The 16840-nt window shown below is 35.7% G+C and overlaps 2 protein-coding genes across 5 annotated transcripts in view; one reads left to right on the top strand and one right to left on the bottom strand.

The window, feature by feature from the left end:
- Positions 1 to 16840, top strand: part of IFT74 (intraflagellar transport 74) — a 114255-nt gene that overhangs the window by 43865 nt on the left and 53550 nt on the right. For all 4 annotated transcript variants that reach the window (XM_063696313.1, XM_019034014.4, XM_019034013.4 and 1 more), the window contains one exon: positions 16521 to 16659. In XM_063696313.1, the coding sequence (XP_063552383.1) occupies positions 16521 to 16659 (139 nt within the window). The remainder of the gene's footprint in view (positions 1 to 16520; positions 16660 to 16840) is intronic.
- Positions 48 to 7089, bottom strand: LRRC19 (leucine rich repeat containing 19). Its single transcript, XM_019034015.3, has 4 exons — positions 7000 to 7089; positions 5115 to 5628; positions 3709 to 3897; positions 48 to 3247 (listed from the first exon to the last, which is right to left on the bottom strand). The coding sequence occupies exons 1-4, from the start codon at positions 7078 to 7080 to the stop codon at positions 2919 to 2921; spliced, it is 1113 nt and encodes a 370-aa protein (XP_018889560.3). The 5' UTR covers positions 7081 to 7089; the 3' UTR covers positions 48 to 2918.

The following is a 16840-nucleotide window of genomic DNA, read 5'->3' as shown; positions in this document are numbered from 1 at the left end:
ACTTGAACCCAGGAGGCGGAGGGTTCAGTAAGCCGAGATTGCGCCACTACACTCCAGCCTGGGTGACAGGGCGAGACTTCATCTCAAAAAAAAAAAAAAATAACAAAAAGTATTGTTACGAAGGTTACTTTTCTATACAGCAGTAGAATAGATTTATTTCTTGTGTTAACCAGATGGCCAACATCTCAATAACACAAAGATCTATCTTGACTCTACACATTCAGAGTGACCAAGAAATGCCATACCTCGAGAAGGCAGGTGTAAAAAGCTTCTGTTTTCATTCTCTTCTCTTTCAGTACAACGATTTAGTGTGGTCTGACCATCTGGTTTATTATGGAAAACTCGTCTATAAAAAGTTGCTTATAATAAACAGCCTCAATATATTACTACAACAATATGTAAGACACCTGGCATTAATTCAGTTTCACAGTCTTGCTTGAACTAATGATTCTCTTCTAATCCTGCACTTTCTAGTTAGTATTAGTCAAGATCAGTTGTCCTGTAAAAATATATGTAATTATAATTTTATACCCATTTATTTTTCTTTGTGTAGTCAGATATTTATTGAATACTCCATATTCAATAGAGGCCCTTGAATATAAAAGCTTAAGTGTAGTCTTTGCTCATTTGCAATTATATTTCATTTTGCTACATTTCTCAAATATTAATATTTGCATCTTATAATTAGGAAATAATTTAGCAGAATGATACATTGTTTAGAAAAAGATATTTTATGTTCCTATAATCATCTCATTCTTTTAATTAAGGTTTAAAACAAAGTATAATTGATATATAAAGAAACATTAGCCATAATATACTTATATCCTTTGTTGAAAACGTGTCTGTAAACACAAGCAAATATGTATTATAAATTAGTAAGTTCTTCTATTTTACAGGTATATCATCCTAGTTTTTATTTTCCTCAGTAGACATTTGTATTGAATTTACTAATTATGTAACTTTTAAAATGACTATTCTATAGATTATGACATAGATCTATTTTATTTTAGCCTCTTTTTTCTAAGGAATTGTCAAGTACATACAAATTTTTAAAACTTTATTATATACATAAACAATTTGAACATACACAGAAATAGCATACTATACCATACACAACATACACAGAAGTAGCATATTATACCCTTATTTAGCTCCCAGCTCCATCAGCTCATATTTGACCTTGCTCCATCCATACCTCTAGCCACTGTTCCATTCCACGTGTTATAATGAAGAAAATACCATAAATATTATTTCACCCATCAATATATTTCAGTGTTTCAGAGATATACTTATTTGTAAAAGATGTAAATTCTTAATTTCTCTGCATATGACGGTAAAAATTATAGATTGTGCTACAGTTTTTAATGTACTGTTTGCATTAATAAATTATTAAATTGTGATTATAGCCAATTGATTATGAGGACTTGGCAAATAATTTTCTTTAGACCATTCCTATTACAGCCTATAGGCCAGTGTTTTCCAAACTACGTTCTTTGGAATGTTATTGAACTACGAGCTCTTGGTAGATGTAACTCAAAGAATGGGTTTTGTTGTCAAGTAAGTTTGAGAAATTTTTAATACTTTGCTCTTGAATAATCAGAGAGCAGTTTAGCTTAGTAAAGTTTTGCATAAATCCTATTGTAAAGAATCTTGGCCAGGCACGGTGGTCCACGCCTGTAATCCCAGCACTTTGGGAGGCCGAGGCGGGTGGATCATGAGGTCAGGTGTTCGAGACCAGCCTGGCCAACATGGTGAAACCCTGTCTCTACTAAAAATACAGAAATTAGCCGGGCATGGTGGTGTGCACCTGTACTCCCAGCTACTCGGGAGGCTGAGTCAGAAGAATTGCTTGAACCCAGGAGGCAGAGGTTGCAGTGATCTGAGACTGCGCCGCTGCAGTCCAGCCTGGGCGACAGTGCGAGACTTTGTCTCAAAAAAAAAAAAAAATAAAAGAAAAAGAATCTTGTTTCACCTTGTTTAAACTACTAGTTTTTCCTACAGTAATTTGACCATGTACCTCTTTCTTCTTCTGTAAATACTTGTGAATGTCTCTCTGGAAATTAGTATTCTAGAAAAACAATTTGGGAAACACTGCTCTATCTGCTGAATAGATAGAAATAGCTGTCCATGGACCACATGAAGATTCCTTAGTGTCAGCACAGATCAATTTGAATAAAAATCTCCCAGAGAGAGGTAGAACTATGTATTTTTAAAACAAGATTTATAGAAAATTGTTATGCCCACTTTGGAAGCCAGTATGACATTAAACTGTAGTGATCCTGCATTATGGTGACAGCCTTTCTTTATAACCAGAATCAATAGTGACTTATTAGGGATTATGCCTGAACATTGTGCTTGTGCTTTAAATTGCTATGAAATTTTAAGGAAATTTATTGTGCTATTTCAGGAAGCATTTCAAAAAAATATTTTCCAACTCTATGATTTTATTCTGGGAGCATAAAATCAATCTTAGTGTATTACTTAAGCTATCTCTGTTCCTCACTTTGACTTCCATATATTAATAAATCCTAAACTTTTATTTCTTTACTGATTGAAACATTAGTATAACTTAATACATATTATGTCAAATATCTGTGTTAATATGAGAATCCATTCATTTTAATTCATGAATAATTTAGACCTTTTTACTAGTTCGTATGGTCACCCAAGCACTGCTAAGAATAGTAGTGCTAGTATTGTAGACTATGTAACTGTCAACTACCAAGGAGTGTCAGTTACTGTATTTGGACCTGCTTGCTCAATATAATGCAAAGAACATAATTTTATGATATTCATGTATGTTGTCATTAATATGAATGCCTGCCAGCTGTATTTTGGTATGTCACATAGCAAAATCCCCATATCTAAACTGTGAGTGAGCTGATAACTTTGCTTTAAAAAGCAAACTTTGAAAGAAATTAATTTTCTTCACATAATTCATGGATATCTATATATTTGTCTTCAATAAATCCATCATCATCTACCACAAATGAATGTAATTGTTCAGATATTACTGTAGTTTCTTCAGAGTTTGTTTCTGGTATCTGTGAAAGAGAACTTGGATTTCCAGTAGAACTATCTTCATAGGTTTCTGCTTCATGCTCTTCCAGGCGATGATGATTATAACTAAGCAGAATATTGTACCATATTGGGCATTTGATAGCAATAAAAATGAGAAGTGACGTCGTCAGTACAGTGACAACAACACCAACAAGAAAAGCCCAACTTTTTCCAAGAGGTTGATGTTCTTTAATGGAATACCAAGAGAGGAGAGAGAAAGAAAATTTGTTAAGTTGGCAAAATAATCATAATTATATATCCTAATTCTCCTCAATATTGGTATTAAAAATAAACATACATTGTAGTTTTCTTTAGATTTTGTTTGGTGGATGAATTCTCTTTGTTCAAAATAGCTGTGTTTGCAATTTTGTTACCCTTTTACCTAAGACCATTATTGATTTATGCTCTTTAAGATTTGTGACTAGACTAGTTAAAACAAAGGCTCGGAGAAGTTAAATAATTTGCACGATGGCATTTGGCTTGTAACTAGCAGAGCCTAGTTTGGAAGACCAATATTTTGTAAATCTTTAGTTGAGATGAGGAATCTTTCTTTTACATTTTTTATAGAAATTTAAAATAAAGATAACTACCTTAGTTTATTTAGTATGATACATTCAGCAGTGTTAATATTCAGAACCAGTATATTACCTGAATTTCTTGTTAAGTTGTTCGAAGAGCTATTAAATGTTGAATTGCTGATGGGCTGAAAATGAATATAAAGATCTTCAGTTACTGATGAAGGAAATTTTGAGTGGCATTCAGCCTTATGAGGTACTGTTTTGATATTGTAGCTCTTCAGGCTGTTGGGGTAGCTACACATGGTGATGTTCTCATTTTCTAGTAAATCAGAAAGAATAAGATTTAGTATAGAGAAAAACAATAGTTAACAACATTTTATATTGTTTTATCTAGAATTTTTGATATATCTGTCATTCTTAAAGGCATTATAAGAAATTCCTGTTGTATTTGTCTAGCAACACAATGAAAGAATGATGCACATTTCTGTTTATTATTTTATAAATATGGCTTAAATGCAGTATCTTTATTATTTAGTTTATCTGTATTAGTGTAGATTTTATTATTAATATTGTGGTTACATGGTTACAATCTGGATCTCAGGCACAGTATGGTTTGCAGTTAAAATAGGTCACTTGTTTTCACTTAGTCTAGGAAGCACTTTTAAAAAATCAGTCTTACATATTGACTTTGCTAACAATACATGAAATGACATTATCATCTCAAATGTGTAGAACATTTACATTTCTGGCCGGGCGCGGAGGCTCATGCCTGTAATCCCAGCACTTTGGGAGGCCGAGGCGGGTGGATCACCTGAGGTTGGGAGTTTGAGACCAGCCTGACAAACATGGAGGAACCCCATCTCTACTAAAAATACAAAAAATTAGCCAGGCGTGGTGGCTTATGACTGTAATCCCAGCTACTGGGGAGGCTGAGGCAGGAGAATCACTTGAACCTGGGAGGCGGAAGTTGTGGTGAGCTGAGAGCATGCCAATGCATTCCAGCCTGGGTAATAATAACAAAAGTCTGTCTCAAAAAAAAAAAAATTTCTTAATTTTTCCCCCGGTAATGGGGAAGAAGAGCATCTATGCAGCTGTTACTTTTTAGTGTTTCTTCCTGTTTTGCTTAAACAGAAATTGTTTCCTTTCCTTTTTTTTTTTTTTTTTTGAGACAGAGTCTCTGTTGCCCAGGCTGGAGTGCAGTGGCACGATCTCGGCTCACTGTAACGTCTGCCTCCCAGGTTCAAGCGATTCTCCCACCTCAGCCTCCCAAGTACCTGGTACTACAGGCATGCGCCACCATACCCAGCTAATTTTTGTATTTTTAGTAGAGATGGGGTTTCACCATGTTGGCCAGGCTGGTCTCAAACTCCTGACCTCAGGTGATCGCCTGCCTTGGCCTCCCAAAGTGATGGGATTACAGGCATGAGCCACTGCGCCTGGCTGCTTCCTTTTCTTTAAAACGTGATATGAGAGATTTTTCTGTGGTGGAACATTGAGTTAATCACATTTTGGTTTTGCTTAATTATGATAGCTTACCTAATGTCACATTTGATGTGTTCAACCAGTTCTGCAAATTAAATAGACTGCAAGAGCAGTTCCATAGATTTCCATATAAAGTTATTAATTCCAGATGAAATAGTGGTGGTACATCCAAATAGCTAATCAAATTGCCTTGCAGATTCAGAAGTTTTAGGCTTCTTAGAGGCACAAATACATCAGCATTCAGTTGTTCTATTTTGTTTTGGCAGAGATATAACTGTTTTAGTTTATTTAAGCCTAAAAATGCACCCTGTTGAATTACATAGATGGAGTTTCTACAGTTATTTAAAATTTCTAGACTGGAGAGGTTACCAAAACTGTTATTATGTAAGATAGTAACCTTGTTCTCAGTCAAATAGAGCTCTGTGAGTAGAAAGTATGTCTGTAGAACTCTTGTGTCTGTACCATTAAGAGTAATTTGGTTATAACTGAGATCAAGTATAGTAACATCTTTCTTGATATCTGCTGGAATCAAGGAATAATTTTTTTCAGTAAAATTACATTGGACTTCCTAGAAAAATAAAAAAAAGAAAGGCATTAATCAGAAAAAAAATTAATAGAATTTCCCCAAATTTCATATTTAAGCACTTAGACATTAGAAGGATGTTATTTTGGGGAAAAAACCTACTATCTAATCTTTTGGTGTTACAGTAGAGCAAATCTTTTTCTTTATTGGAATGAAATACTAAAAATTAAGGATACTCTGATACATACAATTGGACAAAGAGATTCCAGTTTGTTATACGGGTATTTTCCAACTGTTATTACATGATCATTACAGAAATTAATGCTATTGGAATATTCCCATTTATATATGTGGACATATATGGTAAATAATAATTCTGTTAACATTTAATATTCCAGTGTGCACAATTGCTTTATAGTGAGGAAATTATTTTAAACTATATGTGTTTTTAAAATCAGCAGAGCTAACAACATTATACCTAGGGCTGTTCAATAATTAATAAATAGGCTGGGCATGGTGGCTCACACCTGTAATCCCAGCACTTTGGGAGGCTGAGGTAGGCGGGTTACCTGAGGTCAGGAGTTCAAGACCAGCCTGTCCAACATGGTGAAACCCTGTCTCTACTGAAAATACAAAAAAAAAAAAAGTCAGCCGGGCATGGTGGCAAGCACCTGTAATCCCAGCTACCTGGGAGGCTGAGGCAGGAGAATCGCTTCAACCGAGGAGGCGGAGGTTGCAGTGAGCCGAGATCATGCCATTGCACTCCAGCCTGGGCGACAGCGAGATTCCGTCTCAAAAGCAAGCAATCAATCACTCAGTCTGAATAAACTCTCTGGTTTAACTCTCTTAAACTCTCTGGGTTTAACAGCTCAAAGTTTGGTGTTTTAAAAGGAAATATTTATCTTTTATCAGAAATGGAGCCAGGTATTGAATTTAAAGAGCCACACAATCTGAAATACTTCCTTTATGTGGATATAGATGGAAAGAAAGAAATAGTTCTTGTTTTTACTGAACAGTAAACTAAGAATAAATAGAACTAAGAATAGTTCTGGTTTATTACTGTTTTTGCAGTTAGATTTTTTCACCAATAATAATTCAATAGCAGTTTCTCTCATAAATACGTGCTTTTTAAAAAAAGTTTCCTACATTTTAAACAAGATTTTAGTCTTGAAACTAATTTCTGATTTTATAGTGAAAATTTTCAGATCTCTCCCTTTAATCAACTTTTAAAGAACTCAGTTTTTATAAATGAAGGCTGCTTTTGTCAAATTGGAATTTGGATATACAGAGCTAAATAAACTCTTAATTTTAGTAGGTCAGATTTTCTTTGCTTTCTTATTGCCCTTTTATATTTTACTAAATATATAGAAAATGTACCTTTGAAAATATTTTTACTATTTTGATTGTAAAACTTACTCTTTTAGAAGACTGGATTTTGTCTGATAATAATATCATGGAGAGGGGCCAAAAGAGGATTGTGATGCCTGTGACTTTCATGTTGCAGACCTGATAGAAAAGAGAGTATTTTCATTAAGGACATTTTTATTTTTCCCTCTTTTGAATCTGTTTATTCTTTTTTTTTTTTTTTTTTTTGGCTGAGACAGGGTCTCACTCTGTCACCCAGACCTGGTGGCATGGTCACAGCTCACTGCAGCCTTGATCTCCCAGGCTTAAGCAGTCCTCCCAACTCAGCTTCCTAAGTAGCTGAAACACAAGCATGCACTACCATGCCTGGCTAATTTTTAAAATGTTTGTAGAGATGGGGTCACCATGTGTTACTCAGCCTGGTATCAAACTCCTGGGTGCGAGCCATTTCCCCCCAGCCACTGGCGTGGCTTTGAAAAGTGCTGGGATTATAGATATGAGCCACTTACCCTGGCCTTTCAAATCTACTTTTTCTTGAAATACATAAAATGTGAAACAAGTGCATGGCCATTCACCATCCTTACACTCTGATCTTAATAAACTAGAAAGCCCCTTTGAAGAATGAGACTGATTTCTGTTTTTTCTTTTTAGAGAAAATTAATATTTTTAAGTGTGTCTCGTTAGTTTCTAGATCTCATGAAAGGAGCTTTAAAGCAATTTAAGTGGTTGTAAATTTTAAAAATTTAATATAGAAGTGCACAAAAGAAATTCAGGAAAATGTATATTTATGCATGTTTAAGTATATGCTTATATTGATGGTCTTGATTTTTTCAATTTTAGGCATTATCTATTGGCATTATCTATCTATTATTCTTGACTTAAAACTGTGGGAGATGAGAATCTTTAGCACTCTTTTTCCCCCCATGGTAACTTTTAAAAATTTTATTGAGGCGTGGTAGATATACATAGTTTTGGGGTACATGTGATAAAGTAGTGCATTCATATAATTTTTAAAGATCAAATCAATGTCCTTGGGATATCCAACACATTAAATATTTGTCTTTTCTTTATACTGGAAACATTCAAATTCTCTTCTAGCTGTTTTTAAATGTACAGTAAATTAGACGAGAGGGAGAGCATCAGAAAATAGCTAATGGATGCTGGGCTTAATACCTAGGTGACGGGTTGATCTTTGCAGCAAACCACCATGGCACATGTTTACCTATATAACAAACCTGCATAACCTGCACATGTACCCCGGAACTTAAATATAAAAGTCGAAGGAAAAAAATTACTGTAAACTATAATTACCCTACTGATCTAACACTAGGCCTTCTTTTTTTAAGCAAACTGTATGTTCGTATGCATTAATAAACTTTTCTGCATTCCTCCCTCCCTACCACCCTTTCCAGCCTCTGGTAACCACCAGTCTACTCTTAATCTATATGAGATCCACTTTTTTAGCTCCCACATGCCGGTGAGAATGTGTGATATTTGTCTTTCTGTGCTTGGCTTATTTCACTTAACATAATGACCTCCGGTTCCGTTTTTGTTGCCGCAAATGACAGGATTTCATTTGTTTTTATGGCTGAATAATATTCCATTGTATATATATGCTACTTTTTTTTAATCCATTCATCTGTTGATGGGCACTTAGGTTGATTCCATAGTTTTGCTCTTGTGAATAGTCCTCCAATAAACATGGGAGTGCAGCTATCTCTTTAATATATTCATCTCTTTTTTTTAAATGTATACCCAGTGGAATTACTGGATCAAATGTAAATGTAAGTGTTATATTTTTAGTTTTTTAAGGAACCTTCATACTGCTCTCCAGAGTGGCTATACTAATTTACATTCCCAAGAGTGTATGAGGGTTCCCCTTTCTCCACATCGTCACCAGCATCCGTTATTGCCTGTCATATTGATAGAAGCTACTTTAATGGGGGTGAGATTATATATCATTGTAGTTTTGATTTGCATTTCCCTGAGTGATTACTGATGTTGAGCATTTTTTCCACATACTTGTTTGTCTTTTGTGTGTTTTTTGAGAAATATCTATTCAGTTCTTTTGCCATGTTTACTTGGATTATTTGTTTTTTATCGGTTTGTTTTTGGCTAGTGAGCTGTTTGAGCTCTTTATATCTTCTGATTATTAACCCCTTTTTAGATGGGTAGTTTGCAAATATTTTCTCTCATTCTGTGGGTTGTCTCTTCACTTTGTTGATCATTTTCTTTGCTGTGCAGAAGCTTTTTTGCTTGGCAAAACCCCATTTGTACACTTTTGCTTTGGTTTCCTGTGCTTTTGAGGTCTTAGAGACACAAAAAAATCTTTGTCCAGACCAGTGTTCTAGAGCAATTCTCCAATGTTTTCTTTTTTTTCCCTTTTTTTTTTTTAATAAAGAAAAGAGGTTTAATTGACTCAGTTCCACAGGCTGTACAGGAAGCATGTCTGGGGGGTCCTCAGGAAACTTACAATCATGGTGGAAGGTGAAGAGGAAGCAGGCATGTCTTACATGGCTAGAGAAGGAGGAAGAAAGAGCAGAGGGAGGAGCTACACACTTTTAAACAACCAGATCTTTTTTTCTTTTGAGACAGAGTCTGGCTCTGTCACCCAGGCTGGAGTGCAGTGATGCCATTTTGGCTCACTGCAACCTCTGCCTCCTGGGTTCAAGTGATTCTCATGCCTCCGCCTCTTGAGTAGCTGGGACTACAGGCTTGTGCCACTTTCATGCGCGTCCATGTGAAGAGACCACCAAACAGGTTTTGTGTGAGCAACATGGCTGTTTATTTCACCTGGGTGCAGGTGGGCTGAGTCCGAAAAGAGAGTCAGCCCTCCAGTGTTTTCTTGAAACAGTTTTATAGTTTGAGGTCTTATTAGATTTAAGTCTTTAATCCATTTTTATTCCTGGATATGGCAAGAGGTAGGGGTCTGGTTTCATTTTTCCATATATAGTTATCCAGTTTTTCTAGCACCATTTATTGAAACAACTATTATTTCTCCATTTTATGTTCTTGGCACCTTTGTTGAAGATGAGTTGATGTAAATGTGTGTATTTATATCTGAGTTCTCTATTCCATTCCATTGGTCTATGGATCTGTCTTGATGCCAGTACCATGCTGATTTGGTTACTATAGCTTTGTAGAAAATTTCGAAGTCAGGTAGTGTGATGCCTCCAGCTTTGTTCCTTTTTGCTGAGGGTTGTTTTGGCTATTTGGGATCTTTTGTGGTTCCATATGAATTTTAGGATTTTTTTTTCTACTTCTATGAAGAGCGTCACTGTATTTTGATAGGAATTGCATTGAATCAGTAAATTGCTTTGGTTAGTATTGATATTTTAGCAATGTTCTTCCACTCCATGAACATGGATTATATTTCCATTTTTTTGTATCCTCTTCAGTTTCTTTCATCAGTGTTTTACAGTTTTTGTTATATAGATATTTCACTTCTTTAGTTAAATTGATTCCAAGGTATTTTATATTCCTTGTAGCTATTGTAAACAGGCTTGCTTTCTTGATTTCTTTTTCAGATTCTTCACTGTTGGCATATCTAAATTCTACCAATTTTTATATGATGATTTTATATCTTGCAACTTTACTGAATTCAGTTGTCAGTTTTTACAGATTTTTTGTGGAGTAATTAGGGTTTTTTTTTTTTTTAATTTTTTAAGTGTAAGATCATGTCTGCCAGGTGCAGTGGCTCACGCCTGTAATCCCAGCACTTTGGGAGGCCGAGGTGGGCAGATCACCTGAGGTCAGGAGTTTGAGACCAGCCTGGCCAACATGGCGAAACCCCATCTCTACTACAAATACAAAAATTAGCCGGGTGCAGTGGCAGGCACCTATAATCCCAGCTACTCGGGAGGCTGAGGCAGCAGAATTGTTTGAACCTGGGAGGCAGAAGTTGCAGTGAGCCGTGATCATGCCACTGTGCTCCAGCCTGGGTGACAGAGTGAGACTCTGTCTCAGAAAAAAAAAAAGAAAAACTAATCAGAGTAGGCAAGAATCCATGCAGCATACTAAAGTCTCTCGCCTCGTTAGCAATAAGGAATTTACTGCTATTTTAGTGCTAGTCTTTTCTAGTCAACTTCCTCATTGCCTTTGATTTGTTGATCCATTTATGCACATTCCCCTTCTACCTTTTCTCTTTCCATAGTTAAATGAAATTTGTTAGGAAAAGCTACTCTGCCTCCTATATTTTATAAAATTTGGATGTAGATCATAATAGAATCCCTTTTAGAGCCAGAAGTGCATTTAAACTATCACTTATTCAAGATGATTGCCCATAGAAGAGGGATGCCTAAATCATTTACAAAAGGTAGTTTACCTATGTTTAATGATTTATAGCAATAGGTGTTCAGCTCCTTCAATGGCTTGTTTCAGTATTTCTCAATGATGTGGTGAAATTCTTACTGATGTCTCTAGTAGGCTGCAGAGGTGACTGAGGAGAGGTGGGTAAGGGAAGTGCTGTTTTTTTCCAGAAACAAATAGGATGGGGATAGTGAAAGAAAGCAGATAGGCTACAAAGAAAATGAACTGGATTTAAGTTAAAAGTTGATATGAAATAGAAGCAGGTGAAAAAAGTAATGGAGGCAAGACAGGACTGTGAGCTTATGTGGAAATGGAGATGGAGTATGGTTTTATATTTATTATCTGTATCTGCTATTTAATGCTAATAATTGTTTTCTCAAGTGCGCTAAAAGAAAAAAATCATAAGGATTAGAAAAGGATTTTTTTCCTTTCCATTTGATAGATCTTGGAAGCAGTGTATACTCAGCTCAAGGTAGATTCTGTACAAGAAAGCATTCAACAAATCTAAAGCATCGTTAGGTCTGAAACTGTGAAATACATTGATTGATCCATACTATCTGTGAGAGTTTTCACATATTTGTGTGCCTTTTCAGAGGAGAAAGATTGAAAGAGGGGGTGATGTTGATTATCATGACACTGAGTAAGTCCCCAGACAAAGCATTTGCTAGCATTATTGGGTGTCTTTAAAAAAAAAAAAATCAGATAGGCAGAATAGCTAGCCAAGTAGATTATGCAGAAATTATCCATCAGTCAGTTTAGCCTGTTTCAACAGTTGGTTTAAAAGGAAGTCAGCCATTGTTGCTTTCTTTCTCCTTTTGGAATATTTTCTAATTTGGATTTTTTTTGAAATGATAGTTGAGTTTCATATAGTGATTACTTAGGAGCTAATATAAAATAGAAAACTGGAATAGAAGATGGAATATCAGTTTCTTTTGTTATTTCACAAAATTATGTGCATTTTTACCCAGCATATGATCTACGTTACTAAAAAAAAAAAAAGAGCTTTACTCAAAGGAAATGGTAGATACTGAAAAAGAAGCATTGTTCTTAATAAAGTTTCAAGTACATGTTTATTAAGTTATTTACTTTATATGATTATTATATGCTATGAAATAAAGAGATGCTGTAATTATTTTGGTTTTGTTAAAATCTAAATGTAGTTTTTCCATTAAGTATTTTAGATATTTATGCCAGAATTCAATGTATTTAGAGAATGATGTTAATAATACACAATTAACTTTGTTTCCTTATTTAACTATTGTGTAGATTTTTTTCAAATTTAAAACCTTTTTGTAATGGAAAATTTCAAGGAAAAAACCTAAGTAAGAAGAATAGTTATCACCCTGCTTCAATAATCATCAACTCACGGCCAGTCTTTTTTTTATCTTGCAAAATTGGCTTTTAGATTAGTGTCACTTCAGAATGCTCTGTGATTAACATATTTTAAAATAAAAATTCTTATAAATTTGATTGGCTAGATGAAACCTTTTTTCCCCCCCAAAAACAATTACTTAGTATTGTATTCTAACTTTATTTAGGAAAGACCCTTTGGCCATGTCCCAGGTATATAGTATTTTTGAGGTAGACTGTGTGAAAATATAATCATATTTTGTTATTTTTCATCACTTCTTAAAGGCAAAGATGGTTGTACAGACTTAACAAACTTAAATATGATTAAAAAAATACAATAACCAAAGCTATAAATATACAGATCTTACCTTTTTTTCTTTTGTCTCTAAGACTTGTGTGCTAAAGGAAATTACTCTGTTTTAACAGCATTAAAAAAAGTACATCGTATGATTACATTTCACTTTGTTTTAACCTTTGTACCCAGTGAACAGGTGATTTAAAAAAAAAACTAGACTTCCTTAGCAAAAGATTGACTAGAAGAATAATTTCTTAAAGTCGTCTTTTCCTTTTTTAGTATAACAGGTAAGGCTGTTTGCCTAATCTTTGTGTTTCTTTCTTTTTTTTTCTTTTTTTGAGACGAAGTCTCGCTCTGTCATCCAGGCTGGAGTGCAGTGGCATGATCTCGGCTCAATGCAACCTCCACCTCCTGGGTTCAAGCAGTTCTCCTCCCTGCCTCAGCCTCCTGAGTAGCTGGGATTACAGGCTCCCGGCATTGCACCTGGCTAATTTTTGTATTTTTAGTAGAGATGCGGTTTCACCATGTTGGCCAGGCTGGTCTCAAACTCCTGACCTCAGGTGATACCCCTGCCTCAGCCTCCCAAAGTGCTGGGATTACAAGTGTGAGCCACTGCACCCAGCCTACCTTTGTGTTTCTTAATTACTCTTTGAAAATTTTATTAAAATATTAACAATTTTACTTATTGATTTAGAGTTTACAATATTGAAAATGCATACTTTTTTTGAAAGATACACCGTTGCTAAATTAATTTATGTTTGTCCTGATGGTATTTTGTGCTTAGAAGCATTCAAATTGAGGTCAGGTGCAGAGTCTGACGCCTGTAATCCCAGCACTTTGAGAAGCTAAGATGAGAGAATAATTTGAACTCAGGAATTTGAGACCAGCCCAGCCAACTTAGCAAGACCTTGTCTCTACTCAAAATAAAAAGTAAAAACATTAGCAGGGCATGGTGTTGTGTGCCTTTAGTCCCAGTTACTTGGGTGGCTGAGGTGGGGGGATGGCTTGAGTTTGAGCATGCAGTGAGCCATGATTGTGCTACCACACTCTAGTCTGGGTGACAAGTGGTACCTGTCAAGAAAGAAAGACAGAAAGTGGGAGAGGGAAAGAGAGAGAGAGAGAGAAGAGAAGAGAGAGGAGGGGGAGGGGAAGGAGGAGGAGGAGGAAGGGAAAGAGGCAGGGAGGGAGGAAAAAGGAAGGAAGGAAAGGAGAGAGAGAGAAAAGAAAGGAGGTAGGGAGGGATTCAGATTGTAAAGATACCACCAAGTTTTGTATTCTATTGAGTTTCAACGTTTTTGTTTACTTATTATTGTGTGTTTTTTTTTTTTTTTTTTTTTTGAGATGGAGTCTCGCTCTGTCACCCAGGCTGGAGTGTAGTGGTGCAATCTCTGCTCACTTCAAGCTCTGCCTCCCGGGTTGATGCCATTCTCCTGCCTCAGCCTCCCAAGTAGCTGGGACTACAGGCGCCCACCATCACGCCCAGCTAATTTTTTTGTATTTTTAGTAGAGACGGGGTTTCACCGTGTTAGCAAGGATGGTCTCGATCTCCTGACCTCGTGATCTGCCTGCCTCGGTCTCCCAAAGTGCTGGGATTACAGGCATGAGCCACCATGCCCAGCCTGTTTACTTACTTTTATGACACCATCATCAGTGGTTTTACTGCCAAGTTATAACAGGAGCAAAGTACTCAAAGCATCAAAAAGACCTTACACCTGGACATCATATGGCCTTTAGAAACTCAGTTACCTTTCTTATGCTGTAATTTCTCTTCTGTAAAATGGAATACTTTATAACATTAGTTCTCATCTTCCAAGAAGACACACTGTTGGTAGTCAGTAATCAAATTTAGAATGAATTCCTTCCAAAAGATTAATTCCACTGGGCTTCAGTATCCTTAATCTATGAAAATAGATATTTTCCTCTTTCAATTTCTGTGAGCTCACCATTTCTTGCCACCTCATGGGCTACACCTTGACCTAACGTCTTTACGTGGGTACTTGTGCTTACTTTGTGGCCTTCGTCAGGGTTTGCTGAAGATGGCGGTATATAGGCTGAGCAAGAGTCATATACCTATACAAATTGTAGCAGCAGGAAACACATTTGTTTTACTGTTGTAATTGAAGCTCCAAGTGAAGATACCACTTCTCCAACAGTGAAACAAAAATAAATTGAAATTCCAGGTTGTTTTATTATGTTCATCTTGTATTTGGTTATTTTGAGATTTTTTTTGGTAGGGAAATTTCTGAGTTTAGGTTGTTTATTCTAGTAGTAGGATATGAATGTATAGAAGGTGTGTAGGGGATATGTGGATCCACAGGCTTAGCTGGTGATTGTGAAAACTATAGAAGTTGGTATCTATGAGCGAAAGAGAGTAAATAGTGATAGGTTAATCAGATTTTGAAACTCAAAATAGAAATTAATGATCTTGGGACTGAAAATGTGTGTTCAATCCAGCTTTTTATAAAATGTAAATCTTGAAAGTATTTAGATAAGTGGCATCTTACCTATTCTTTTTTCAGAGTTTTTCTCTACCCTATCAATAATTGACCTTGCCTAGGCAACAAGTGACATGTCATTGGTATTTCTTTTGATTACATGATAAAAATGGTTATTGCTTCTAATTAATTTCACTATTACTACTTTTATAGGATTATGTTTGTAATGTTTATTGTGTTTTTAGAGAAATGAGCTTAATATTTTACAATGCTAAAAAATAGCAAAAATTTGTGAAATAGCAATGTTAACTAAAGCAGTAAGTAAAAGAGAACTTAAGCAAAGCATATTATTAATCTAAAGCTATAACTAAAAAATCAAATTGCACTGCAGGCCTCTCTACTCCCTAGTTCTGTCAGAGCCACACTGGATGATTTACATGGGAAACTTCTATACAGTATTTAATTTAGTCAGAAAAACTTATGGCTAAAGGATGCTTTAAAGCCACAATTCTAAAACTTATTTGTCTTTTTTTTTTTTTGAGATGGAGTTTTGCTCTTTTGCCCAGGCTAGAGTGAAGTGGCGCGATCTCGGCCCACTGCAACCTCTTCCCCACTGGGTTCAAGCGATTCTCCTGCCTCAGCCTCCCAAGTAGCTGGGATTACAGGTGCCTGCCACCACGCGCAGCTAATTTTTGTACTTTTAGTAGAGATGGGTGCTTTGCCATGTTGACCAGGCTGGTCTCGACCTCCAGACCTCAGGTGATCCACCTGCCTCAGCCTTCCAAAGTGCTGGGATTACAGACGTGAGCCACCAAGCGCAGCCTCTTATTTGTCTTTTGAAGGTATAACTTTAAAAAAGTATAAATGCATCCTCATATATATAAGTCATTGAGGATTTTTTTTGGTAATCTTTGTGATTTCTTCGTAAAATAAAATGGAGAGTAAGGAAATAGAGGAATTTAGGGATGGAGAAGAGAAAGATGTAAAATAAGTTTGTGCTAATGGGGCCAAATTTTATATAGGTCAAATAGCATTTTTTAGTACAAATATAAAGACTTTTCAGTCACACACTGTGGATGAACGTCTTTAAGTATCCTATTAAATTAGGACCATGACTTGTATAAAATAATTGGATATTTTTTCCTCAATATAGTATCAGGAATATTACGTTCTTCTGATTTTAGGAAAGAAAAACAAATCAGAAGTGTCGAAGAAGAAATTGAACAGGAAAAACAAGCAACAGATGACATTATCAAAAATATGTCTCTTGAAAACCAAGTCAAGTACCTAGAGATGAAAACCACAAATGAGAAACTGTTACAGGTAATACAAATTACTGCTGTGTGCCAAGCATGTATCATTCTTGCTACTAAAAGTATAGTTTGAATATCAGCAGCATCAGCATCCCCTGAGAACTTGACTATACTTTGAGATCAGTTTTCATTTTAACAAGGTCCCCATCTGATTCATACGGAAATTCACATTTCAGAAGCATTTATTTAGA

This window comes from Gorilla gorilla, chromosome 13 (assembly GCF_029281585.2).
Source record: "Gorilla gorilla gorilla isolate KB3781 chromosome 13, NHGRI_mGorGor1-v2.1_pri, whole genome shotgun sequence".
NCBI lineage: Eukaryota > Metazoa > Chordata > Mammalia > Primates > Hominidae > Gorilla > Gorilla gorilla.
The sequence above is the reverse complement of the archived record's forward strand: the minus strand, read 5'-3'. Positions and strand labels throughout refer to the sequence as shown.